This window comes from Lygodium microphyllum, chromosome 15 (assembly GCF_053477565.2).
Source record: "Lygodium microphyllum isolate KBCC chromosome 15, Lygodium_microphyllum_v1.1.10, whole genome shotgun sequence".
NCBI classification, from domain to species: domain Eukaryota; kingdom Viridiplantae; phylum Streptophyta; class Polypodiopsida; order Schizaeales; family Lygodiaceae; genus Lygodium; species Lygodium microphyllum.
Window position 1 is genome coordinate 135,389,793 of NC_141149.1, and position 27,497 is coordinate 135,417,289.

At 41.1% G+C, this 27,497-nt stretch overlaps 1 protein-coding gene across 4 annotated transcripts; it reads left to right on the top strand.

The window, feature by feature from the left end:
- Window positions 1–21,478: 21,478 nt before the first annotated feature.
- LOC148025109 (uncharacterized) lies at window positions 21,479–27,173 on the top strand. Of its 4 annotated transcripts, none has more exons than XM_087694820.1 (5): window positions 21,479–21,868; window positions 23,286–23,574; window positions 24,358–24,744; window positions 25,567–25,809; window positions 25,946–27,171. In XM_087694820.1, exons 2-5 carry the CDS (start codon window positions 23,416–23,418, stop codon window positions 26,735–26,737), a joined length of 1,581 nt encoding a protein of 526 aa, XP_087550946.1. In that variant the 5' UTR covers window positions 21,479–21,868; window positions 23,286–23,415; the 3' UTR covers window positions 26,738–27,171. The 4 variants fall into 4 exon arrangements, with proteins under 4 accessions (XP_087550946.1, XP_087550945.1, XP_087550947.1 ...); XM_087694819.1 differs by having other exon boundaries at window positions 23,308–23,574; XM_087694821.1 differs by having other exon boundaries at window positions 21,479–23,574; window positions 25,982–27,173.
- The last annotated feature ends 324 nt before the right edge of the window (window positions 27,174–27,497 follow it).

Here is a 27,497-nt window from a genome sequence, read left to right on the forward strand (position 1 = left end):
GGGATAAGGGGATGACCACCCAAAAGGGATTTAGTTCATTGTATATAAAGTTGAAAAGTGAATGAGAAGTTCATTCTTGTGTGTGGCCAAAAGTAGCTCTCTTCTTCTTCTTCTTCTTCTTCTTCTTCTTCTTCTTCTTCTTCTTCTTCTTCTTCTTCTTCTTCTTCTTGCTTGCTTGCTTGAGCTTGTGCTTGAGAGAGAGTGTGTGAGTGTGAGGGAGTGAGTGTGTGAGGGTAAGGAACCATGGTGGTGGAGAAGCTCTCTATCTTCTCCTCTCTTCTTCTCTTCTCTTCTCTTGCTCGCGGGGCAATGGAGCTTGGAGCGTGGAGCATGAGGATGGAGATTTCTTGAAGCTTGCACTTAGATCGTGAAGCTACTGAAGTGATCGGGAGAGGAGACAACTCAATCGGGCATGGAGGAAAGCTCACTACACTCGTAGAGATGGATAGCACGTCGGGTATGTGAGAGGTAGCCATTAGTGCTCGACTTGGAATGCTTGAAATAATAAGTGGTCCGTGTGTCTTGGCGGTGGATCGCCCCTACACATGTCACGAATAGTTCTCATCCATTGCAGTTAGTACACTCGGATGTATAGAGTCCGTCTCATAATGCTTCTTTCGGTGGTGTTCGGTATTATGTCTCTTTCATTGATGATTCCAGAGTAAATACACATGATTGTACATTATGAAACACAAAGATGAGGTATTTGATGCTTCTAAAGACTTCAAAAAGCATGTTGAAAATGAAGTGGGTTGTTATATCTCATGTTTAAAATCAGATGGAGGTGGGGAATATGTATCCAGAGAGTTTGACAGGTATCTTGCCAAATATGGTATAAAAAGATAGCTTACTTGTAATTATACACCACAGTAGAATGGTGTAGCAGAGAGGAAAAATCATGTGCTTATGGTATCGGCAAGGGCAATGCTTAATGAGATGAGTTTGTGGAGCCTCAAGAGGAAAACCAAGGAAAAGGGGTTTCTACTACAAGAAAATCTATCTTGTAACATCAACAAGCTTTTATTTCATTCTTTTGAGAACCACAATAAGGAAAAGAACAAATCTTCATGCAGCATCATAATAGATATCTCCCACGAATTTAATAGAATCAACCATCATCTTCAACATCTTCATAGAATCCATCAATAGAACAAGAAACACAAGAGAATACACAATTTTTGAATGAAAATAATCATTTAGTTGTCATCTTCATTGTTGTCATAGTTTTCTCTCTTAATCTCTCATAGATAGACACATTGTTTTGATAGAATTGACTATCTCTAACTCTCTCACAATAGTACATTCTCAATAGTACATCAAAACCTCACTAAAATGCTCAATAATGACTCTCAATAATCCTTCTTAGGTCGTGGATGCACCTCCCAAAAGGTGTGTCAGATGCAAAGAGGCACCAGAGACATTATAGTGTCCTATGAGATCTGTCTTATGTCACTGTTCTTCTAAAACCTTATGTGAATCTTCATCAGCTACTTCTTCACTTCAATTAGCTTGAATAGAGCTTCCATTCATCCTTTTCTAAGACAAGAACACTTTCCAAAACATCCATACATCCAACATAACACTCAACAAAAACAAACAGAACAGACCACAGAACAACAAGACAACAAAAGAGCAGAACTATAGAAGCTACAAAGCCTTACAAAAGATTAAAAAATACCATAAAAACCACAAAAACCAAACCAAAACCAATTCAATATTTCATAAACCTTTTAATACAACCTCAACCATCTCTCAAAACATCCATTCAACCATCTCAATTACCAAAACAGAAACACAAGAGAATAAAACAAAATAAAATCAGACCTTGTAGAACCAAACAAAGAGAATCACACAACACTTTAAAACAACATATCCTCATCAAAAACCAACATAAACCCTTCAAACATACTCAAACCATTCCAAACACTTTAAAACATCTTCAAAATCGAACAATCAATCACCAAAAACGACCATTTAGCAACAAAAACAACAAAAAATCAGCCCAAAAAAACAAATCATTTCCACACTCAACATATCCCGGTACTTAGAAAGGAAGCGTCCTCACGAACTCAGAAAGAAAAGGAGAATAAAAGCTCTAATATCTGCTTAAAAAAATCTTCAATCCATCACTAGTCACCAACTAATATCACATCCCAACATATCAGTTTCATATAACCTATATCTAAAACACATATGAAAGAAAAACCAATAATACCAAGAACCATTCCAACATCATAAAACCAAAATAACTCAAACTATTAAAGGATATAAAAGTTTGACATCCAAGTCTTCAATTGCAACCATGTTATAACTAATATCATCAATCTTCATAGTTTCTTCTTCACTGTGTCCAGATGATTTAAAAAAAAAAACAACAACACATCACCCAACACAAAAAATACCCATATATAAATATAGTTTGAATGGCATGGATCCCCAAAAATTGGAGAGCAAAAAGAAGTTTCCATTTAATAAAAAGATGATACAATCATGAAAGAGCCACTGCTAAGTAGGATGAAGGTATCTCTTCTTAAATTCTATACTAAGCTTGAGGTGCTCTAGAGCTTTACTCTCATCAACAAAATGTTAAGGCACATTCTGGAGGAACTGTCAACGACATATCCTTTCCAGTAAGATAATGAACCTGGTAGTGAAGGCTTGTGCAAAGTAGTACAGTATATCCATTTGAGCAACAGTCACATCCACATTTGGATTGATGATCAAGGGGGGAATACTCTTTTGAGTAAGTATATTTGACTGTTGATGCATAAAAGAAAGATACCAACAAAAATGAGCTGCAAGATGGACAGTGGTATCCTCAAAAGTAACATGCACTCTGGCAAAATGAAGGTAAGAGTTTGAATATGCTGTAGATGTATCCCAGGACCCTGGAATAAGCGACCAGTTAAATACTGATTCTGTCACAGAATCATGCAGCGTCGATTGTCTTTGATGGAGTATGTCATGATCATATCTAGGAGTATCCAACACTATCTAGGGAGGAAGGTTAATATAATCGGAGGGAGAGGGTAATGGAATAAGAGAAGAACATTGTAAAGGAGGATAAGATAAATCATAAAATGAGGATAAATGAAGAGATAAGGAAGATGAAAAAGATGGAGAATGCAACAAAAAGGTTCGAAGGGAATCCGTTGAGAAGACAGAAGGAATAGGAGGAATAGTAGGTGGAGGTTTAGAAGGGATAGGAGATAATGTGGGATCAGCAATAAAAGGAAAAATGGTAAACATAGGGATATGAGGAGATCTAGAAGGGATAAAAGATAAAAACGGAATGGTATCAAGATGGCAGGAAAGAAGGAAAACATAAAAAGGGAAATGATACACCATAAGAGAATAAGAAAGGAGATTAGCAGGATCTAACAGATAAAAAGAACAATGAAAATTAAGATCCTGAAAAAAGGGCTCACTAAATAACGTATGATTAGCAATAAAGCTCAACAACTGAGTTTGTAAGGGCTAGATATCGGATTTATGAAATACACTCCTGAGACGACGAGGTTCTAAAGCATTAGCCTCCAAAGGTGGGTGCCAAGCATGTCCTCTACACCAAGACATCTTCTCGTGATAAGTCTTCAAACTTTCTGCTCTAGTAGAAGCTCAACTGAATGCACATACATGACAGCTTGCAAGATCACATCCCCCACATAAACACTCAAGTCCTCCTTATCAAGGATTTGCAAATGGCCTGTAAGATACATGAAAGATAAGAGCTAGACCTCATGGGAAACCAGCTCATCCATAAATCTATCAAATACCACCCTCAAGAGATCCGCAAACCATAGATTTGACCATCCATCCTTTGGAGGTTCCAAATCCACAATGCTTAAAGAAATATACAAGTCAAACCTCTACTGATTATATTTGATCCAAAAGGATGGAGGAGGTGACACCGAGTTAGTATAGTGAATAAAATCTTGTTACATGCAATCCATACGACGCTGAAGGCGGTCCACTTTAGTAGAAAACCCATCACACAGTTTAGCTTTATGTTGCAACTGATTAGGCTCCTCTTTGGAAGACAAAACAGAAGATACAGGAGTTGGAGGAGGAATAGAAAGAACAGCCACCTTTTTGTGAAGTTTTTCAATAAGTTTCTTTTGGGACTTGACAGTTTCCTGAATGCTACGACTGACCCTCACTAATACCAAGTTTACTAGCCAAAGTGACAATTTCCTCAAGGGCAGAATTTTTCTCAAGCGTCAGAGATGCATTCTCCTCCCCAATTTGGTAACCTTAATGGTTGCCTTCTGTGAATCCATTAAGACTGTGGCAACAGTCATTTGTTTATGGATATCACTGAGTGTAGCCCTTTCTGAAGACAGATCCTCTAGTGCCTTACTCAATTGACTAGTTAAGAAATCCACCTTGTCTTGCATGGAAGTGTAAACACTTATGTACAATGTCTGAAGATAGAAGTGAGGGAGGTTTCCAAAGTAGACTGGACACTTGAAACCATATGTGGAAGCATGGGTCTAGATAATATGGTTTGTAAAGATGAAGAGACCTGCAAATCTAGTGTTGAGATATCAAGCTCCACTCATGATATGCCAGGGTGACCGTTGTGCATTTATGTCACCGACTTGTTAGCTGCAGAAGCGGTTGATACACCGCCCATGAATAATAGCTAGATGATAGCTATATACTCTAGTTTGTGGCTCAGTTAGTATGCCACCTTAGTTAGTTGAGTTTGGTTTGAGACCCATATATAGGGTTCTTCTATTTCTATGTACTTGAGTTCTTTTGGCTTACACAACTAAGAAGAGGAAAACTGTTTTCAGCCTCCACCTTTGTGTGTATTTTCCCATTGTGTAAGTGAGAAAGCTACAAGTGAGACTCCTTCCTTCTCTCCCACAATCTTGACATGGTATCAGAGCCTGGTTCGTGGTAAGGTGCTCAAGAAAGCAAACCAAGTTCGCGGCATTCTAGTAAGAGTACCAGTGTTGCTTTCATTTTTTGAGTTTGGGAGCAAGTCTCTGCAGGTAGCACAGCCGAAAAGTGCAAGAGTGCATTATCTCAGATTGAGACGCCCTTCACCCTGTTTTTTTGATTTGAGGCCATTTCGGGGCCTATTTTGGAGGCGGAAGTTTTCCGCACGCACTCAGGAAAAGACCTTGTTTTTTGCTGTGCGACCACTGTTCTATAGGTCGGTGAAAAGTTACCATAGAAATTGTATCGTATGCCTGTGCGCAGAGACATTGGGAGTTACAGAATCATCCTTGTTGCCTGTTGATGCAAAATCGTCACTAGGAAGTGACTGTGTGGTCAAATACCACTTTTGTCAGTTTTGCAGATTTGCCCTTGTAAGGCTGAAGCTGTGTTTTTTGCAGTGATAGAATTTTTTGCAGTATTTTGTAATGACGTCTGATTCTCTTTCACAGATTGTCACTGAAAAGCTTGACAAGAACAACTTCCAAGCATGGAAGTTTAGAATGACGAATTTCCTTATGGGAAAAGGATATTGGGAATTCCTTGCAGGAAACGAAGAAGAACCAGTTCTTCCTGATGTTCCCTATCAACAACAAATGCAGGCATTTAAAGGATGGCATGAGAGAGCCAGAAAAGTTATGTACTGGCTGTCTATCAGTATTTCAGACTCTATGATTGTGCATATTCAGGATGCAAGTACGCCAAAGGAGGCATGGGATACTTTGTCAAAAATGTATAGCACAAATACGCAAGCCAGAAAAATGTAGCTCAAGCAAGAGTTGCACAATGTGCAAAGAGAAAATATGAGCATCAATGACTACCACATGAAGGTGAAGAAGATTAGAGATGCACTTACTTCCATTGGGTCGCCAGTGGAAGATGATGATTTAGTTTCTATGACCTTGAATGGTGTAGGAAAGGATTATGCACAGTTCCAAACATCGATTTCCGTCCGTGAAAGATTTTCTGATTTTGAGGAGTTGATTGCTCTTCTAATTTATGAGGAGCAGAGAAATGGTGGTGCATTTTCTTCAGGAGGAACTTCAAAAGAAGTTGTCTTCTACTCAAATGCTGGAAGAGGAAGAGGAAGAGGTAGAGGAGGCCGATCTGGAGGCTGTGGTAGAAATCAGAATATGAAGCAAACTCAAGAAAACCAGTCCTATGGAGGAGGGCGTGGTAACTCTAGAGGCAGGGGGAGCCAAAGAGGTCATGGTGGATGGCAAAGAGGCCAAAATGCAAACATCAATGTTGAATGCTACTACTATGGTAAAATGGGTCATATGGCTAAAGACTGCTATAAAAAGCAGAATGACATCATGAATGGAAAATTGCAACAAGGAAATTATGCATCTTCTAGTAGACAGGGTGATGACAGAAATGAGCATTTGTTTACGGTGCAGTACATGACCAATTCTGTGACAAGTGCAGAAGAAAGCAACGATGTGTGGTATGTTGACTCAGGTGCATCAAACTACATGACAGGTCATGCAGAATGGATGCAGGATGCAATGAAAATGGAAAAACCAGGATTTGTGGAGACTGGTGATGATACTGCACATCCTATTGTGCAGATTGGAAATATTCCTTTGTCTATGTAGGATGTGAAAAAGAAATACTTGTCGGATGTATTTCATGTCCCGAATATCACCAAGAACCTGGTTTCTGTTGGTCAAATGGTTGAGCAGGGCTTGCAAGTCAGATTTAATTCTCATGGATGCTTTATTGAGGATATGAAAAATAAAGGTCGCTTGATAGCAAAAGGAAAGAAGAAGGACAGAATGTTTACGTTGGATGCAGACATGCCTGAATTGAGTGCAGCAATGTTTGCACATGGGACCGGTGTAGTTGCAGATATTGATATCTGGCATAAACGCATCGGTCATGTTAATGTACAACGACTTAAATCAATGCAAGCCCAAAATATTGTTGCAGGATTGCCTAAATTTAAGGTTGCAGAAATGCATAAGGTATGTGAAGCCTATCAATTTGGAAAACATGCAAGGAAACCATTTCCTAGACATGTTCAAGAGAGTAAGAAGCCATTGGAATTAATCCACTCTGATGTGTAGACTACTAAAGCTGCATCTATTGAAGGCTGTCATTATTTTGTCACTTTTATTGATGACTATAGCAGAAAAGTTTGGGTGTATTTTATGAAAAAGAAAAGTGAAGTGTTTGGGCATTTCAAAACTCTTAAAGCTATGGTTAAAAAAGAAACAGGCCTGCAAATAAAATGCCTAAGGTCAGATGGAGGGGGAGAGTACCTCTCAAATGAGTTTGCAAGGTTCCTGTAGAAGCATGGCATAAAGCAGCAATATTCATGCAGTCATACCCCACAACAAAATGGAATTGCAGAAAGGAAAAACATGCATATTGGAGAGGTATCTCGTGCCATGCTCAACGAAAAAGACTTGCCAAATTTTTACTAGGCTGAAGCAGTTGCTATAGCAGTCTACATAATGAACAGGACTCCCACTGCAGCAATACATGGGATGACTCTAAAGGAGAGGTATACTGGTAGGAAACCAGATATTTCTCATTTGAAGATTTTTGGTTGCATTGTCTATGTTCATGTGCCAGATGAGTTGAGATTCAAGTTGGATCCAAAAGCTGACAAGTGCATTTTTATTGGTTACTCTCTGCAGGCAAAAAGGGTATAGATGCTATAACCCTTCTACTCGTAAGTTTACAGTGAGCAGAGATATTGTTTTTGATGAGATGAGTAGCTGGTATAAACCAGTAAATGTGATTGATGATGTAGATGCACAAAATGGTAATGCTGCACAGAATTCACAACAGCAGTCACAAAATATTAGTGGACCTGGAGTGTCCTCTAGCAGTGGTTCACATTCTTCGCCATGGACAGGCAGATCAAGATCAGGAGAATCTCCTCAAAACAATGCAGATAGTGGTATGCAAGTTTCACGAAAAGGAAAAGATAAGGTAGATCAGTCCATGTTTGATGTGAATGCAGGTCACTCTTATGTGGATGGTGAATCTAGTGGCTCAGAACAGAGCATTGATGATGAGTTGGGTATTCCTTCTATTGTTACACCTGGAGTAAGGAAGACCAGGGATGTTTTGAGAGCACCTGGGAGTGAACCTACTTTGCGCAGGTCTACCAGAGCTAGGTATCCAGTGGATAGGCTGAAATATGATGGATTTACAGCCATTCACTATACCTATATGGTCAAAGTGATACAGGAACCATAACCCACTTCTTTTGAGCAAGTCATGGGAAAAGAAAAATGGGAAAAAACCATGGATGAAGAAATGGATGCCTTGGAAGCAAATGCTACATGGGAATTGGTACATTTGCCTAAAAATAAGAATGTAATTGGTTGTAAGTGGGTTTATAAGGTGAAACACAATGTAGATGGTTCTGTGAATAGATACAAGGCAAGATTAGTAGTCAAGGGGTATGCACAAACATATGGAATTGATTATGAAGAAACATTCAGTCCGGTTGCAAGGATGGAAACCGTAAGAGCAGTCATTGCTATGGCTGCACCAAAGGGATGGTCTTTACATCAGATGGATGTAAAGAATGCCTTCTTGCATGGTGATTTGCAAGAAGAGGTCTATATGGAGCAGCCATCAGGTTATGTGCATGCTGTTCATCCTAAGTTTGTTTTCAGGTTGAAGAAAGCCTTGTATGGCTTGAAGCAAGCACCTAGAGCATGGTCTGACAAGATAGGACAGTATCTTGTTACTATTGGCTTTCAGATTTCCAAGGCAGATTTATCACTTTATGTGAGAAAAACAGAGAAAGGTATTATGCTACTTGTCATTTATGTTGATGATTTGATTATGACAGGTGATAGTGATGAAGATATCCTTTATCTGAAAATGCTATTGAAGCAAAAGTTTGAGATGAAGGATTTGGGAGAGCTGCGTTATTTCTTGGGCATTGAGGTGATTAGATCACCAAGTGGGATACGACTCTTGCAAAGGCAGTATGGATTGGACATGCTGTCCAAATATGGGATGACAGGCTGTAAGCCTATTTCAGTTTCTTTGGAGTAGAATGTGAAGCTGAGCGTAGATGCAGGTGAGCTTCTGGAAGACCCTACTATGTACAGATGCATAGTAGGAAGTTTGATTTATATGACTACTACCAGGCCAGATTTGAGCTATGTTGTTGGATTGGTAAGTCAATTTATGCACGCTCCAAGGAAACCGCATTTGGATGCGACTAGACGCATACTCAGGTATGTGAAGTCCACATTGCACTATGGACTATTTTATGAGACTGGGGTTCAGATACAGTTGCATGGATACACTGATGCTGATTGGGCTGGTAGTATTTCTGATAGACGATCTACCAGTGGATATGTGCTCTCTTTTGGGAGTGTTGCAGTCACTTGGAGCAGCAAGAAACAGCCTACAGTTGCCTTGTCAAGCACAAAGGCTCAGTACAGGGGTGCAGCAATGGCTGCATGTGAGGTATCTTGGTTGCATAAGCTACTTTATGATATGCATCAGCCTACAGATGGACCAGTTGTCATTTATTGTGACAACATGAGTAGTATACACTTGGCAAACAACCCAGTCTATCATGCTAGAACAAAGCACATTGAGATGCATTATCACTATGTGCGGGAGAGGGTTTTACTAGGTCTTATTGATCTAGTTTATGTCAGCACATAGGATCAGGTAGCTGACATATTCACGAAGGCATTGGGCGCAGAGAAGCTGTGCAAGTTCAGAGACATGCTTGGTGTGTAGGAATTGGGATTGAGCTCGAGGGGGAGTGTTGAGATATCGAGCTCCACTCGTGATATGCCAGGGTGACTGTTGTGCATTTATGTCACCGACTTGTTAGCTTAGATGCGGTTGATACACCGCCCATGAATAATAGCTAGATGATAGCTATCCTTATCTACTCTAGTTTGTGGCTCAGTTAGTATGCCACCTTAGTTAGTTGAGTTTGGTTTGAGACCCATATATAGGGTTCTTCTATTTCTCTGTACTTGAGTTCTTTTGGCTTACACAACTAAGAAGAGGAAAATTGTTTTCAACCTCCACTTTTGTGTGTATTCCCCTGCTACAAGTGAGACTCCTTCCTTCTCTCCCACAATCTTGACATCTAGTTGTCCTTCCCTTTGTGTTGCAAATAAATTGGTACAAGAGAGGAATGAAGGGCACTGTCAAAAATAGCAAGAACAGATACTTGTACAAGGGAATCTAATACAAGAGGACTGGAAAAACCCTTTGTACAAAGGCCCTTCTGTAAAAAAAAAACAACAGGGGACTTGTCATCTTCTAAATTAGGTTGCATGGACAGAGGATAAGGGACGGAAGGTGGAGGCTGCATTGGTAAAGAAGCAGGATCAGGCACTAATACACCACCAGGAGGAGGTGCAAAAGTGATAATTCGCTGTAAGAATGTACCATAGGAGACATTATTGAGTTGACCCTTCCGTACTTGTTGAAAATGTTGATCCATTTTGGATAGTAGAAAGCCTGCCCAATTGAACTTAGCACCCTCTAGAATCTTCACAAAAGTTATGAGCAGTTCCTTGGATAGATACTTAGATACAGGAACTGACATAGCTGCTTCCATACGGGAGAAGAGATACGGGCAACAGATATCCCTGAACTATTAATAAGCTCGTTGAGAAGCAAGGGGGTAGAATTTTCCTTCTTCAAGAGCGTGACAATCTCTTCAGCAGAGTAAGTAATTGGTTAGCACTGGGCAGAAATGAAGTAGAAATGGCCAAGCACAATGATTCATTGATATTAGCTGTAGATAAACAGAAGGTGCGGTTATAAACCAAACCAGATTGGTTTTTATAAGCAGCCAAGAAGGAGTAACAAAGCTTCTCGTCCACAAGCGGCAATGTGAGGGCAACAAATGGGCGGAGGCCTGCATCTCGGATGCAATCTGTCTCTAAAAGGAGGGAATAATCATGGACTGCGAGGGGAGCATGTTGTACCACAATCGGAGGGGTAGAAGAAGGTGCCATTCAGACTATATCAAAAACCCACGCACACACAAAACCAGGAATAAAAAGAGAAAACCTGTAAAATCCACAAACAAAACCACCACTAACACCATTGATAGGAAAAAGATTTATGACAAGACTAACTGGACTGGACCAGACCATCCCAAGCAAACCACATCCTACAGAAAATTCGACATGACCTACGCACATATGCGACCGAAAGCTTCGTGATATGCAAACAATCAAGCGCCCTAATCCATGTAGACAAGCACACAATAGAAAACAAAAGTGTCACACATACCGTCTAGACACAAACACAAAAAGTCATGACTGAACTTTAAAAAAAATACTGACCGAAAATATAAAGAACACTGATCAGACTAATAATCCCAAATCCCACGTAACGTTCAGCGTCCTACAATGCGTTGGAGTGGGTGGGTGAAACTAACGACTCTTTTTTTTTAGATGATCAATTAAGCACAATTCATCGTTAATTTAATCCGTTAATGCATGGTGAGTCGAAAACATAGCCCAACCCCTCTCAGACTAGACACAACTTAACTTGACTGGGTCTCTACTGATGTAGTTCATTTTTACAATCATATGATGTGTGGCACTTAAGTGCATGCATGCGTGACTTCAGGGGGTTCATTTTAATTACAATTTTAATGTGTCTATAATAACGCATGTGCACTAGTGAATGGTTTTTTATTTACAAAAATTAAGTGGGTTACATTGCAAAGGTGCGCATGCAACTGCGGGGTTCCTTTTACATTTAGCATCCAGTTTATTTTATTTACAATTTTATGATGTGCATTATGTTAATTTGGTGTATGCAATGGTCAGTTGATTTTATTACAATTAAATGTGTGTTATAGTGCAACGTAAGAGAGGGAAAAAGAGAAAAAACTTGGTGATGTGTGGGTATGTTTGCGAAGTCTGATACCACGTCCGCAAAGATGGAATGCACAATCTACGAAAATCCACAAAAAAAAAATTGACAGAAGGTCAAGTAACAATAGTCGTCTTGCCGTACAGAAAAAATGGAAACCACCTAACACCTTGACCAAACAAAAACAAGATATGCATGACCAAAATAAATAGAAATATGGATGTGTTGGATTTAGTTTTATATGTTTTGATTTGCTTTGTTTTGTTGCTTTGTTTCGTTTTTTTTTTAATGGAAAGAATTCGTGGAAGTATGATGGGATGGTTGTGTGTTTTTGTTTGATTTGTTTTGCTTTTTGTTTTTGTTTTTTTTGTTTGTGTTGTTTGTTTGTGTTTTTTTTAAATTTAAAATTTTAATGATATAAATGTGATTTTTTGATTTTTTTGGGAATTTTTATTGGGATATTTTTTGGATTTTTATGAATTTCTATCATTTTTAATGATTTTAACCCATTTTAAATTTTCAAAAATTATTTAATGGCATTTTTCATCAAGAAAAATTTTTAGAATGTGGAAAAATGCTTCAAATTTTTTTTGTAACTTTTTGGAATTTTTAAATAATTTTTTCAGAAATTTAAATGTTTTTTTAATGGATTTAATGATTTTGAAAGGATTTTCGAGATTAAATAATGAATACTCGGGTACGCGCATGTGAACAGCAATGACCTCGCACGCCCATGAATGAGATTGACATGTGTCCTTGTGCGTGAACACCTGCGAAGACCACGAGCACATTGACCACACATGGAAAACCACTCACAATCCCGCATGAACCGGACAAACACACACGCACAGTTGGAATGGAGGTACGGAGAGAGTGGGGTGTCTACGAGGGTGAATGGGGGAAAGGTGGGAAGGGGGGGCTTAGGAGGAGGTGGGTCTAAGGGAGGGAAGGGGGCTTATGAAGGGGTTGTGGGGAGAAGGTAAGGGTGATAGAGGGGAAGGATAGGAAAGGGGGGCTTAGGAGGAGGGTGGAAGGTGGACGAGAGGAGGGCCAAGGAGGCGCAGGTGGTGGAGCGGCCGGCGGCGACGGCAGGAGAAAGAGGAAGAGGAAGAGAAGGAGGAGGAAGAAGAAGGAGGAGAAAAAGAAGAAGAAGAAAAATAAGCGGAGGAAGGAGGAAGGAGGAGGAGGAGGAGGAGAAGCGTGAGAAAAAGAAGAAGAAGAAGAAGGAGGAGGAGGAGGAGGAGGAGGAGGAGGAGGAGGAGGAGGAGGAGGAGGAGGAGGAGGAGGAGGAGGAGGAGGAGGAGGAGGAGGAGGAGGAGGAGGAAGAAGAAGAAGAAGAAGAAGAAGAAGAAGAAGAAGAAGAAGAAGAAAGAGGAGGAGGAGGAGGAAGAAGAAGAAGAAGAAGAAGAAGAAGAAGAAGAAGAAGGAGGACGAGGAGGAGTCGGGGAGAGAGAAAGAGAGGGAGAGAGAGAGAAGAAGAGAGAGAGAAGAAGGGTAGAGGGAGGGAAAACCGTCAAAGGGGAGGGGGGGTTTTATTTTATTTTATTTTATTGGGTTTTTTTTTGGTTTTGGTTGGTTTTTGTGTTGTGTTTTTAAATTTTAAAAATGACCTATAAATAAAGAAAAAGAAATAAAGAAAGAAAGAGTGGCGGGCCGCCCCCATCCCGCACGCGTGCATGGGGCGGGTGTAAAAAAATTTGCAGTGACGAGAAGCAACGGGGGCTGAGACGACGACGAGGAAGGCGCGGATGCCATGGGGGCATCAGAAGGCGCATAAAAGCAAAAACACGTGCATTCACGTGCGAGGCGAGGTACGCGAGGACACGACAAAACAAAGAAAATTTAATAACATGCAAACCATGAGCCGGAATGCAATGCGGTAAAAAGGAAAACGATGCCGGAAGTTGAGAGGAAGACAACGGAAAAGGGCAATGGGGTGTTCAAGAATAATTCAGGCTGTTCACATGGGAAAAACACAAAAATTAGGTCCAAAAATGCATACGTGAATTAATATTGAAAAATCCATTAGCCGGAACGAAGTGAGGGAAAAAGAAAAAATGTGTAGAAAAGTGTGTCCAATAATCCTATCGCATCAGAACACAATGCTGAGCAAGTGAAACCCCGTTCGCATGGAAAAAAACCCAAAAATCGTATCTGAAACGAGATTCGAAAATTAATATTAAATGATTTGTGCATTGGAATCGGGGGCACTAAAAAGAAAAAATATGAGGACACATATAATCTTCAGGATTGTCACATCAAATCTCAGTTCGAATGGGGTTAGGAGGCATTCACATGGGAAAAAGAAAAAAGAAAATTGAGCTCGAAAACACCAAGACAAATTAATAACAAAAATCCAGAGGGCGAAATAGAGCGGAGGAAAAATGAGAAATGTGCAAGAAGGGTGGTTGGATGAGGCTATCCAGTCAAAATTAAATTATGAGGAGAATAGGATAGGTTTCTATGGAAAAAGGGCAAAAATATGCACAAAAAAGACACAAAACCTCACAAGAATTAATTTTGGACAAACTATACAGTGGAATAATAGACATGTAAAAGGAAAAATATCCAAGGGAAGGCATAGGATAGGGTTGGTATGCCAAATCACTATTTTGAAGTAATAAAGGAGCATTCACATGAAAAAACATCCAAGTGGCGAGAATTGCTTCAAAAATTAATAACGCAAAAATAGTAAGCCCGAACAAGAGGATATAAAAAGGAAAAGTGTGTCATTCAAAGGGAAAAACAGGGCTATAGGGTTGGATCGAGAGTTTGATGAACGTAAGGTATGTTCACATAGAAAAGGAAAAAAATTGTGTAATAAAAGCAACCACACGGGAAACAGCCTCAACGATAGGGGGTACGAGAGGAAAGTTGGGTGGGGAAGGGACCCCATCAGGGCAGAACTAGTACGTGGTAGACACGCATGATTGGATAATGATATATGCATGGGGTATGCACAACAAACGCGCAAGGTTGCATCCCCACACTTAAGACCTTACCGATTATGGTAGATTGATCGACATGGCTGTGGACTTGTCAACCGACTGGACGCTGACGTGCCCACACTTAAGACATAACATGCACTTGCAAACATAAAGGTAGCGTTAGGAACACCAAAAACATGGAACTCCTTTGTCCAATTAGAAGGTTGCAGGACGGGTGCTTTAATGAGACATTGTTTTAGGGTATTAAAGGCTTCTTCGCAATCATCAATTCAAAGAAAATCCGCATCTTTCCTTAGAAGCTTGTGTAGAGGGACTGCCTTGGTTGCAAAATGTGCAATAATTCTTATGTAGTAGCCCACATGGCCAATAAATCCTCTCAATTGCTTGAGGTTTGTTGGTGTTGTCAAGGCGGCAAACTTCTCAATCTTCGTCGGGTGTGTTGCAATCCCTTGTGCACAGACAATATGGCCCAGAAGAACTCCTTATGAGATGCCAAAGACACATTTTTTGGGGTTGAGAGAAATCCCATACTCTTGGCATCTGTCAAAACATTGCTCTAGGTGTCCCCAATGCTCACGGATTAGGCTATAGACACAAAAGTCATCGATATACACCTCAATGAAATCATGTAGATGGTTCTGGAAGGTAGCCATCATTCCTCATTGGAAGGTAGCATGAGCATTACAGAGCCCAAACGGCATCTCTCTGTAAGCATAGGTTCCCCATTCTGTTGTGAAGGTTGTTTTGCATTGATCCTCTTCTGCGATTTGGACTTGGTTATATATGCTAAATCCATCCAAGAGGGAATACAACTCATGACCTGCCACTGTGTTCAAAAGTTGGTTTGTGAAAGGGATAGGAAAGTGATCCTTCTTCGTCTTGGAGTTCAGCTTTCGAAAGTCCACATATATTTGAAGTTTCCCATTCTTCTTGGGTAAGACCACAATGGGCGAAACCCATTCACTATTAGCCACGGGATAAATGAACTCTGCTTCAAGGAGCTTCAATAATTCAGCCTTTACTAGAGTAGAATAATTGGGATTCATACGCCTCTGTTTCTGCCTCATCGGTTTGGCATTAGGCTTTAGATCGATGCAGTGTTGGCATATTGTGGGATCAATCCCCTTTAAATCTTTATACGACCAAGCAAACACGTCTAAGTTCTCCTTCAATAGGTCTCGCAAAACCACTAGTTCTTCTTCTGGAAGATTTAGACCCACTTTTAGGTGATGTTTAGTACCGTCAGCATCCAAGAATGTCAATTGGCTTTCACCTTCCACTTCACGGATAAAAGTCCCACGGATTGCTTCTAGATAGAGGTATGACTCCTTCAAGGGAGTAATTTCATCGTCTGATGTTCCACTAGAACTAGTGTCCTTCTGAACAGAGGACTCATTTATCTATTGGGATTGCTGGAAGGGTATCAGAGCTTTGTTTGCTTCTATGTGAGTAGTGATTTCTTCTGGACTTAGGGATTCATCTTCAAAAGATGCATCCAACAATGTCACATAGCACGGACCTTCTATAAGTCGTGGCTCTGATGGCTCTAGATTTTGTTGACAAGGGGCATCACCATCATCTTTTCGCCAGACTGAATGGTCAGGGCAACAGGAGCCATTGGTGAACTTAATTTTTATACATTTGATCCATTTCTTATGCAGATTCTACATACGTTCTGGTCCATTGTGCACTTTCATAACTATCGAAATGTTAAGTTTGGTTTAAAGGTGTCTAGGTCTTTGACCAAATCATACTCTTTGATAGGATCCACTGGCTTTTCCAATCGACTGGGAAATGGGGCCACACCCACTTTTATCTTCCCTTTTTCTTCTAGGAGCGGCAACATCTACGCTTCTTCTTCATGAGGAGAGACTTCCGCATCCTCTATTTCCTAGACCATTTGTCCTATCTCTGCAATGTCTCTATAGCTCTCTGGGGATCTGTAGTGCTTTGTACTTCCTTACTCTGGATTGCATTGTTTTGCTTTTCCGGAGGGAGGTTGAATTTCACAGTCTTGTGATCAGCAAAGATGTAGTTTTTGACGAGCTGGCTTCATGGTATGGTAATCCTAATGCAGTGGTTTTTAATGGATCAACGAGCACTACTAATGTTGAAAATCCTTCTTTAGTGAGTACTCATATAAGTGGTCCTACAGGTGATGCTTCATCTACATTTAGTCCTTGGACGATTGCGTAATCATACTCCTATATCCATTAACATGGATATGTCAGTGAGGGGGGGAGATTGGATAAAGGAACGAAAAAGATGTTTGATTATGTGACTAGTCTACTTACAGTAGGATATGAGTCACCTGACAATGACAGTTTGGACAGTGAGTTGGAAATACCTTCAGTTATGATGCCTGGTGTAAGGTATAGCAAGTATGTGCCGCCTCATGAGAGGCAAGCTTAGAGTGAACCGTAGTTAAGAAGATTTGAAAGAGTAAGAAAACCAACTGACAGGTTGACATATAGTGGATATTCGACCCATCATTATGCTTACATGAATAGAGTAATAGGTTTCAAAGAACCTACGAAATTTGATGATGCAGTTGTAGATGAGAATTGGTATGCTGCCATGGATGAAGAATATGCAACACTCACTGAAAAATGAAACATGGGATTTGGTCAAGTTGCTTGAAGGCAAAGTACCCATTGGCTGCAATTGGGTCTACAAAGTAAAATGCAAGTCAAATGGTTCACTAGAACAATATAAAGCCAAGCTGGTTGCAAAGGGATATGCACAGCAATACATCTTGGATTATAAAGAGACTTTCAGTCCAATTGCCAAGATGGCAACAGTGAGAACAGTTATTGTATTGGTAGTGTCTAAGGGCTAGAAATTATGACAGATGGATGTTAAAAATGCTTTTTTGAATGGTGAATTTCTTGAAGAAGTGTATATGGAGCAACTTGAAGGCTATGTTCATCCTGATTTTCTGACATATGTGTGTAAGCTAAACAAAGCTTTATATGGGCTGAAACAGGCATCGAGAGCATGGAATACTCAGATAACTAGTTATTTACAGCAGCATGGATTTCAAATAGCTCATGTAGATCACAGTCTATTCACAAAGAAGACAGATAATGGTTATGTTTTTCTGGTGGTTTATGTAGATGAAGTTATACCTACACTGCAGGATATATGACCGTTGCAAAAACAGTATGCTCATGATATGTTGCAAAAGTATGGCATGAGGGAGTGTAAAGCTATGGAGACACCCTTGGATCAAAATGTCAAGCTGGCAATTGATGTTGGGACTGAAATAGAGAATGTAATTATGTATAAATAGATGGTGGGCAGCTTGATCTACCTTACTATCACTTGTCCTGACTTGAGTTATGCAGTGGGACTAATAAGATAGTTCATGTAGAAGCCTCATAAGTGACATCTAGATGCACTCATGAGGATTGTGTGGTACGTGAAGAGTATTGCAAATTATGGGTTGTTTTATGAGTTTTTGAAATCCCTTGACTTGGCAGGTTACATTGATGCTGATTGGGCTGGTTATGCCTATGACAGGAGGTCAATCGGTGGTTATGAATTTGGTTTGTGGGCAACAATATGATTAGCTAGAGTAGTAAGTAACAACCTATCATTGCTTTGTCTAGCACAAAAGCAAAATACAAGGGTGCAGCATTAGTGGCATGTGAAGCAATTTGGTTGATGAAACTACTGGATGACTTGGGGATACATTTGGATAGCAAAGTCAGATTACATTGTGATAATGTCATCAATGTGATGTTAGCTAGCAATCCAGTCTATCATGCTAGATCCAAACATATCGAGGTTCATTACCATTTCATCATAGAAATGGTACTCGCAAGGCAGATTGACTTGTTGCATGTGAAGATTGAAGACTAGATAGTAGATATATTTACCAAATCACTTGGTAAAAAGAAGTTTATCTACTTTAGATAGCTACTTGGAGTTTAGTAGTTAGTTTGAGCTTGACGGGGAGTGTTGAGACTTCAAGCTTAACTGCTCATATGTATGTGTGTGTAATCGGCATTATCTACAGCTGTGTCCAGTTGAACTCATGTGTGGGACATTAAATAAGTTAGTGTTGACCTAACCTTAGTTAGTCATGGTTAGTGGTAACCTAGTTGTACTATCTCTTTTATGTTGATAGAGATTGAATAATGAAGATAAATGAGATGTGTTGACTACTCACTTTTTGGCTCCACTTTCTCTCTCTTATATTTGAACACACTATGCCCTCTTTGTAAGGAACAACAAGGCAAAGGATCACAGTGCAAATAAAGCCTTAGACTAGGTCATGTATGCATGGTTTATTAAAACCACAGTTGGTGAATACCATGGTCCCTTTCCACCTTTTTCACCTACCAATACCACCTACTGTAAGCTTATAAAAGGCATTCATCGCTATTAGCGTCGCAAATTTACTGCTCGCGTCGCTATTGCCGTCGCTATGCGCGCAATAGCGATGCTAATAGCGACATTTCTATGGCGTCGTTAATAACGACGCTTTTTGCGACAACGGGGGTAAATTTTGTTGTTTGTATTTTCGTCGCTTTAAACGTCGGTATAAGGTCTATATCTTGTAGTGTTGGAATGTATATTCTAAATTGGGCACTGGCTATATAAACTTCTTCAAAATCAAGATCTTGTGTTTCATTATAAAACTTGTGGCCCTTATCTGAAGGGAGTTTCTCTTGAAACTTGTACTTTCTTTCCTATCATTGGCAAGTTCATGTCCTTTTTTTCTCTTTGTATTTGTAAACTTTCTTTTTGCTTATTCGCATGAAAAAGAGAGAGCATCCTTCTAGATTCAAGCTGCAAATTGGAGGTTTCGTGGGTTGGTTGGGAGCTATCATAGCAAAGCTTTTATAATATATGGAAGTGATATACCAACCACATTGGCATAGGTGTATAAGATATAGGAGACTTTATTTTTTCATAGTTTAGCATAATATAAAGTCTCTTTCATCTCTCCAAGCTTTCTTGCACCTTTCATCAGTCCCTCCTATTTCTCTCACTTCTTTCTCTCTCTCTCTCTCCTGTCTTAGTCTTGTCTCTCCTCTTTCTCTCTCTTTTCCATTACATTTTCTTACATATGCATGCATGCGTGTGTGTGTGTGTGCGCACACACACACACACACACACACACACACTACAAAGCACTCTTGGAAAACCTTTTAACATTATATGTGCATTCATGAGTGTCTATTTTGTATATGTTGTACTTGAGCTTTACACTTTTCGAACTATGCACTTGAGAATTAGTTAGAAATCCAAATGACTAGTATGGCACACTAGTGTAAATATTAGTTGGCCTATAAGCTTGTTCTTAGAAAGTTTGATTTACTAGACCTAAAATCAACACTCAATTTACATCACACCATAGTTTCCAATCGTACCAATTTAGACTCTCAAGTATTTTGGAAAAATGTCAATATCAATGTATGTCTAGGTTCCTTCCTTGCAAACATCTATGTGTGAGTACATGAATGGGCCTAAAGGTGCTCTTGCAAAAGTGTTTTGAGAAATAAGATAAAACCGTTCTACTTGAGTAATCATAGTCATTTTTCCAAATTCGAAACTTGGCTTAGATTTGCCAATTTTACAATCATGATTTTTTTTTCCAAGCCCTTCCCCCCCTAAAGTTGCAATATTTTTTACTAAACCTTTGTCCTTTTCATCAACACTAGTCTAAGATAAGTTAGTATATGATAGGTGCCTTATTGCACATATAGTCTACAATTGATATGAGAATAAGAAGAGAAGAAAGGGCACCACACTATTTAACTCATTACAATAGGGAATTAACAAAATAACAACCAAAAAATCATCTTACATTGATAAGGACCGAGTTTGTTGGATGGCAATGTTGCTCAAGTAATGGATAGAAAGGCTTTTTGCCCTCTTAATTGACCGAGAAACATTGTAAAAATTGGAATATTTGTAGAGCTTGTAGAATCCCCCTATTTCTTGAAATTAGGCTAAAGCTATAGTGTAATATACAATTGTAGGGCTTGGGAATGGTGCACTAATCGAGGACATTGTATGCATGTGCTTGTAGAATTTCCCTATTTTTCAACTTAGGCTAAAGCTATAGTGCGATATACAATTGCAGGGCTTGGGAGTGGTGCACTATAATTGAGGACATCGTATGCATGTACTTGCATTTTAAAAAGATGTGGGATCAATGGCTGATGTTGCTCCTTTCGATGGCTAGATCATGACCAAAGGTATCGATGCACAAACTAAGTGTCTCAGGTTGACAACTTCAAATATGAAAGCATGGACTCTACATTGTGTGTGCAGGGGGAAACATAGTGTATCGCATAGGAACAAATCTTCATTTTCTAAAGGTGAGTCAGAAAATAAAAGTAAGTCACCTGTAGCTCCTAGAAAAATTCGGAGCTTGAGTGGATTTTGCACATGTAGTTCATGTGTTTTTTCTTTCTAAGAATGTAGGCACAGTGCCGTTATCCATCATATTTAGTCATATGTAGTTTGGTTAGGGGCCTTGAGCATGATGGGGCTGAAAAACTTGACAATGACGAGTTTGATGATTGGGTTGGGCCCTAGAACGGGGGTCCTTGCACATGGGGCACTTTTGGTGAACCAGCCCTTGGGGAGGGACCCGGCCAAGCGCACGAAAACGTGTGCAATAACGAGGACAGAGAACTTAGAAGGAAGGGGGGGCGGGGAGAGAGAGAGAGAGAGTCCTATACAAGTGTCAAAAAATTGAAGTGCTCTGTCGTCGGGATATTGAAACAGCAGCAATAGGTTAATTATCTGTAGTATGCCTAACTCGAGCTACGCGGATATACAAGAAACCAACAAACAAACAAAGATCAACGAGTAAAGAGCCGGCTCGGAGGCCGGGCGGGAGAAGGGACGGCGGAATATAGCATCTCTCTCTCTCTCTCTCTCTCTCTCTCTCTCTCTCTCTCTGCCTTCCCCTTTTTATGCCTTCGTTTCAGACCTGTGAGTAATACAGGAACGTCATTCGGCGCTGTTACATGAGTCAATCTCTCCCTGCCATTTTTTGTTTGCTTGGAGGGCATCAGTCAAAGGCATTACGGATCATGATCGTCGTCACCATCATCATCATTATCGTCTCAAACTGTGCCTCACTGCAGCTTCTGTTTGTGCATGAATAGGTACCGCACCTTTTCCTCCTCTCACTGTGTTTCTCATCATGCACAATAACCTTTCCATGAAGCTTCCTTCTTTCATTTTCGCGTCCGTTTCATCTCCATTAACACTCAATGCGGTAAGTATTCTTACTTTCGTAAAGTTCTGATACTGTTTTACTGCGTGCTTCATGAATCCTTTGTTTTAGCTTCTGTTTCATTTTCCACAACATTCGCTGATATGCTAGCATTCTTACTTTGCACGGTTTACATTACTGAGAAGCTATAATGCGATCTCTATTCAATGTTGAGCGGAGTCAAGATGTTAGCCTTCTCCTTCTTCTTGCTTGTCTTGGTCGTCGTTAGTCATTAATTTCTCGCAAATGACAGAAGAAGCACGGCAGGTTGCCTGTTTGCTTTGCTAATTTCGCCAGTAAAAGAGTTTTACTATATCTCTTCATTTTTTCGAAGCACGTTACTTGACGCTGCCCCTTTGAGACCGTGTGGCAGCGGTACTACTCTTTAGTCTCTTCCCATCCTTATCAGGTATAATTAGTCATTAGTCGCATCAAGAATCTTCCGTGTGTCAGGGATAACGGAAGCTAGCTCATCAATGAATAGTTACAGATTTGTTACTACGGTATGGCTTGATAAAGAAATTATGCTTTACGCCTTGACTTCAGAGGCTATTACTATTACGCCTCTCAGAAACTTCCCACACACGCTAATCTTCCTGAAGAAAGCATTTACATAGCTCATACTGAAATTCAAGTCGTTGAACCGTTCAGATTGCAATGGATATTACGGCAGCATTAATAGGTATGCACACGTACAATGTTGTTGCTTGTTTCCTTTTGTCCAGCCTAGCGGATGGTCATTGGTTGTAGCCTGTAGCGTTATAGTTAAATTGGTCATTGACTTGACCATTGTTCACGTAACTTTGAAGTTTGGTACTGCTATAGGCTGATTTATATTAAAGAGCTCCAAAATCTCAATCAGAACCAGTAAGATTTGTACTTGAAGGTCTTTTCTATTGGCTCCAAAATGTTTCCTGACTTGGAGCAATAACCATATGTATTTTCACTTGTATCGAGGACTGTCCATGGGAAAGAAGATTTTCAGGTGATCTGATCTATCATCTCTGCTAGTGATTCAAGTTCAACTGAATAAAAAGTGTATTTTGCATGGAAGGACAATTGTCAGTTAGGCTTTCATAAAGCGGATTAGTATGATGAAAGCAGTTGTTAAGCAGTAAAGGAACGGCGGGCTGTGTGGAAGACTCATTGAATGTTGTAGCAGAATGACGTTTGTCTGGATACGATACTGCTTATTCGAATGGTTGTGGCTTTAAGTATGTTTCGTAGGAGGGAAGCAAAAAAGGAAGTGCAATTAATCAAGATTAAGATTGATATCGAGGCCCTGTTGGTACACTGATTATCTTTAGACTTTCCCACCCCCTTTTGCAGCTTTGCAGGGCTACTTGGATAATCGATAATTGGTCAAGGTTGGGGGAGATGGGGGTAAATTATTAGCATACTTTTCTGTGCGGACAAAAAGAAAGGGGGAAGTGGGAGATGGGGGCATCTTCAGGTTCAGGGAAGTGGATCAAGGCACTGTTCGGAGGCAAAAAAACTCTCAAGTCATCTCGGAAACATCAAAAAGATTCGCCGCCCCCCTCAGAAGCAAAGGAACTGCAGGAAACCAAAGGCTTGTTGACGCCGCAGTCCCCCCAGGTGATTAGCTTACGGTTTGATTGAACCAAGCTATGAAACATTCTTATTGACAATTTTCAGTAATCTTTCTCTCTTTTATTTCTGTGTCTTGTTTGATGCCAGCAGCCATGCATTATTAATCTCTGGATTAGGAATCAACAAACAGTCTAGATTAGAGTATCCTGGTGTTGTTTTACCGAAAATCGAACATGTTGTCTCATTTCATAACAGAAATACCTAGTCTCCCATTAAACAAGATGTAAACAATTGTTGTGATTCAATTCCAAAGCCGGTTTTCTGTTTCGCTACGATTTGTTCGATTATTGTGCAATTTTCCTAATTTCTTACGGGCGACATGCATGTGCCTTTGAAAGAAGGGAGAAATGACAGAAACCTTAGGTCATAAGACATTTATATGGCTGATCTCAAAAAATGCTTTAACTTTGTAAGATAAGACTTTCAGACATGCATGCCTATGAAATAAGCAAGTGGGCCTGCGCGAGACTCGAGTCCTCAGATACTCGTTGGGTTAAGAGAAGTTTTAGCAGGCAACCAGAATATTTCTTTTGTGTTTTTCTAAGCTGCTGCTGGTTCTTACCTAGAAAACATCTGCTAGTCCTTGATAACAAAAATAAGAAGTATATTTTGAACGAATAGCATGTGAGAGTGTGTGTAATGATCTGAACGCTCACGTGTAGTAGGTAATATGCATCGGAAGTTGAGAATTCTTTTGTTATGCTCTCTCTCTCTCTCTCTCTCTCTCTCTCTCTCACACACATATGATCTGTGGGTTTCTTGGGTTAGGGTGAAAAGGCCAGCACTCCAGCGAATCAAGTGGCGCCGGGTGGCTCGAATACGTTACCCGAGTCCAAGTCCAAGAGATGGGTGGGCCTCTTCAAAACGGCCAGTTACGTCGACAAGAGGGCTGGTGGTGGGGTCTTGCCAGCCCTAAAGGAGCTGGAAGGAGTGGACAAAGGGAGCTCTACTCCTGGGCGGGAGCAACAGCAGCAACTCCCCATGCGAACGCCCCCTTCCGAGCCAGACCTTGTAATAACTAAAACAGCACCGGCTGCTGCTGCAGTGTTTGTAGTGTGCAACTGCTGCGTTCACACGGGCGCCCATCACCACGTCACCTCCAGGGCCCAACAGGAGGCTGCCATCCGCATCCAGACAGCATTTCGGGGATTCTTGGTAAGCTGCAACGTATGCATGCATGCTCATCGTATAAGGGAATTTTAGTCACTTTCATTGCCGGAAACTCTTGTATGTGTTTGTATGATGTAGTAATCTGTTGTATCCATAAGAGGTTTTATGTATTCTAAAGTGTGAGAAACTGTGTATGTTAAATAACTTTTATTTATTCTAGAGTGTTAGAAAGTCTATATGTTACGAGGAAATTTTTCTTCATTCTAGAGTGTACGTTCCTTATTACCATGTGGTAACTGGATGCATTGAGAAGTTTCAGCTATCAGCTTACGAGAGATTTGTATGTATGCTGTTCGGATGCATCAAGAACTCTAGGTATGTGTATTGCTCGTATCTAGGTTTAGTCAGGTTCTCATATTCGTAGTATGTGTTGGTGGAAAAAAGGCCCCCTGTACTGCAACAGGTTAGGTATGGTGTGTCCCTTAAGCAATGTTCACGAAAATAAATTTTTGGAGCCGATTCAAAAGCCTTTAACCTTGACAGTTTGTAGGTTTTTGCCTTTAACCTTGACAGTTTGTAGGTTTTTTCTTAGGTTTGTAGGTTTTCTTGGTTATATTGTATTGAAATAGTAAATAAATTCAACAAATGACTGGACACAGGCCTTGGCTTTTCATTCGCTTTGGCACTAGACTTTTTGTTTTTCGTGAACACTGCTGATCATGAGGTCGTGGAAGTTGCAAAATGTTAATCGTCTTAGTAAAACGTAGTCTCATAGACACATGGACATGTATCGCACGGTGTTTCGGTTTGCGTAAATGGGTCAGCCCGCATGTAATTGTCGTGCAATGACTCTGCGTGTGTGTGTAGGCTCGCAGGGCGCTGCGTGCCTTGAAAGGTGTGGTGAGGCTGCAAGCCTTAGTGCGCGGCCACGCGGTGCGGAAGCAAGCGGCAGCAGCGCTGCGATCCATGCAGGCACTGGCACGAGCGCAGGCGAGAGCGCGGGCAGAGCGCCTGCGACTATCGACATCGTCTGCCATGATATCGCCTCAGCAGCAGCACCGCCGATCACACTCCACGCTTGTCCAAGACAACGACCATCCATCGCAAGACGTAAGCGGCCTACAGCTCCTTGGAGGATTATATGTAGTTCCCGAACAATAGCTAGTCTCAATTTCTTAATTTCGTGGGCCAGAGTTCTGTTGAAAGTTTTCCTGTTTCTTGTTTTTTACCCTTGTCATTTGAGCAGGAATATGACTACTGGTTTTGCACTGGACTGGAGCAGCTTTATGCGAGGCTGCAAGAGAGGCAAGAGGAGGCCGCGGCCAAGAGAGAGCGGGCCAACGCCGTTTCAACGCACCAATGGAGAGCCGCGATGCGGTGCCAGGAGGATGAAGCTACGCTCTTGCCAGATCATCACCACCGGGGCGGTGGCGACCTGTACAATTACGACGACCAGTACTCCGCTGCGAGCTGGGACCACTACAGCTTGTCGGAGGAGGAGGCCCCGAACTCCAGCTCCTACTCCGATCACTACGTGGCGCCGAGGCCGTCCTGCTACAGCAACGGCCGTAATCGGCGGCCGGCCGATCATGTGCAGCCCAGCGCAACCGTCCGCATGTCCTTTGATTCCGCCACGTCGCACATGGCGCAGATGCACAATGTGGCGCGCTCCGTCAGCGCCGCCCCCTCCAACAACCTAAATGGCTGCCGCCGCGCCAGGCCGCCGTCGGACGACGCGGCCGTGATCCACTCATCATTCCTCGCGCCGGCATCTGCGTTCTTCGGCCACGCGGCGCAGTCGGCGTCGGCCGCGCCGTCACCTCGGGCTGGCGCCCCCTCGGAGACGTCTCGCCGCGCCTACAGCAACCCCCGGCAGCAGCGCCGCCCCACCAGCGACAGCGACATCCACGGCAGCCGCCGCCACACTCTCTCACCTGGTTCTACGTCCCGCTTCGCGGCCCCCCAATTGTACCACCCCAAGCACCTGCCCTCTCGGCCCAAGCCCCCCTCCAGCTACTCACCTCGTCCATTCTACTAGTCAGTCAATCAGCCATAATGACACGCCGACTGCATCAGCCTTTTCACCGCATGTATATTCACGAACATACACATCGCCACGTATAGCGTACCTAGCTGGTGTCGTAATTCCATACCGCCGCTTATACCTAGTTGGTGTCACATTTTCCATGGTACAGTTAACTTAAAAGCTCGTGCGTGATATATAGACTAGCCGGTGTCAAAATTTCCTTAGTCATGACCGTAGTTACCATTGGCATCTCGCCTTTTACTGGAGTGGGGGGGAGGTGGCTTCTCTCGGTGGAATTATGAATGCCTAAAACAGGCACAAGTTAGGTGTTGCACATACGTGCAGTTTGGAAACTACTGGTGAGCAAAGCTTCATGTGCCTGTTGGTCTGCTTGTACTTTCAATATGTCTACACGTATAATATTTGCTAGACAGGAGTTCCAAGCTTTTCAAATTGATTCAAGTCTTTAGTATTCCAAGCAAAACAGAACCTTACAAGGCTTCTACCACGCATTCTCGATCATCCCATCAAAACAATGATAAATGTCGCTTCCATTTTACAACATTTTAGTATTGAAAGCAATTGAGACTTATACACTTTTCAAGCAAAAATGAAACTTAAATACTTAGTTCTCAAATCACCTAGTCTTAGAGGAGATAAGGAAGTATTGCAAACACAAATGAATCTTAAATTTTATCAACTCTATCTTTGAGGTAAAGTATCGATGAGCCTTATCAGTCTTGTTCTACATAATCTCAAAGTGGATCCATCA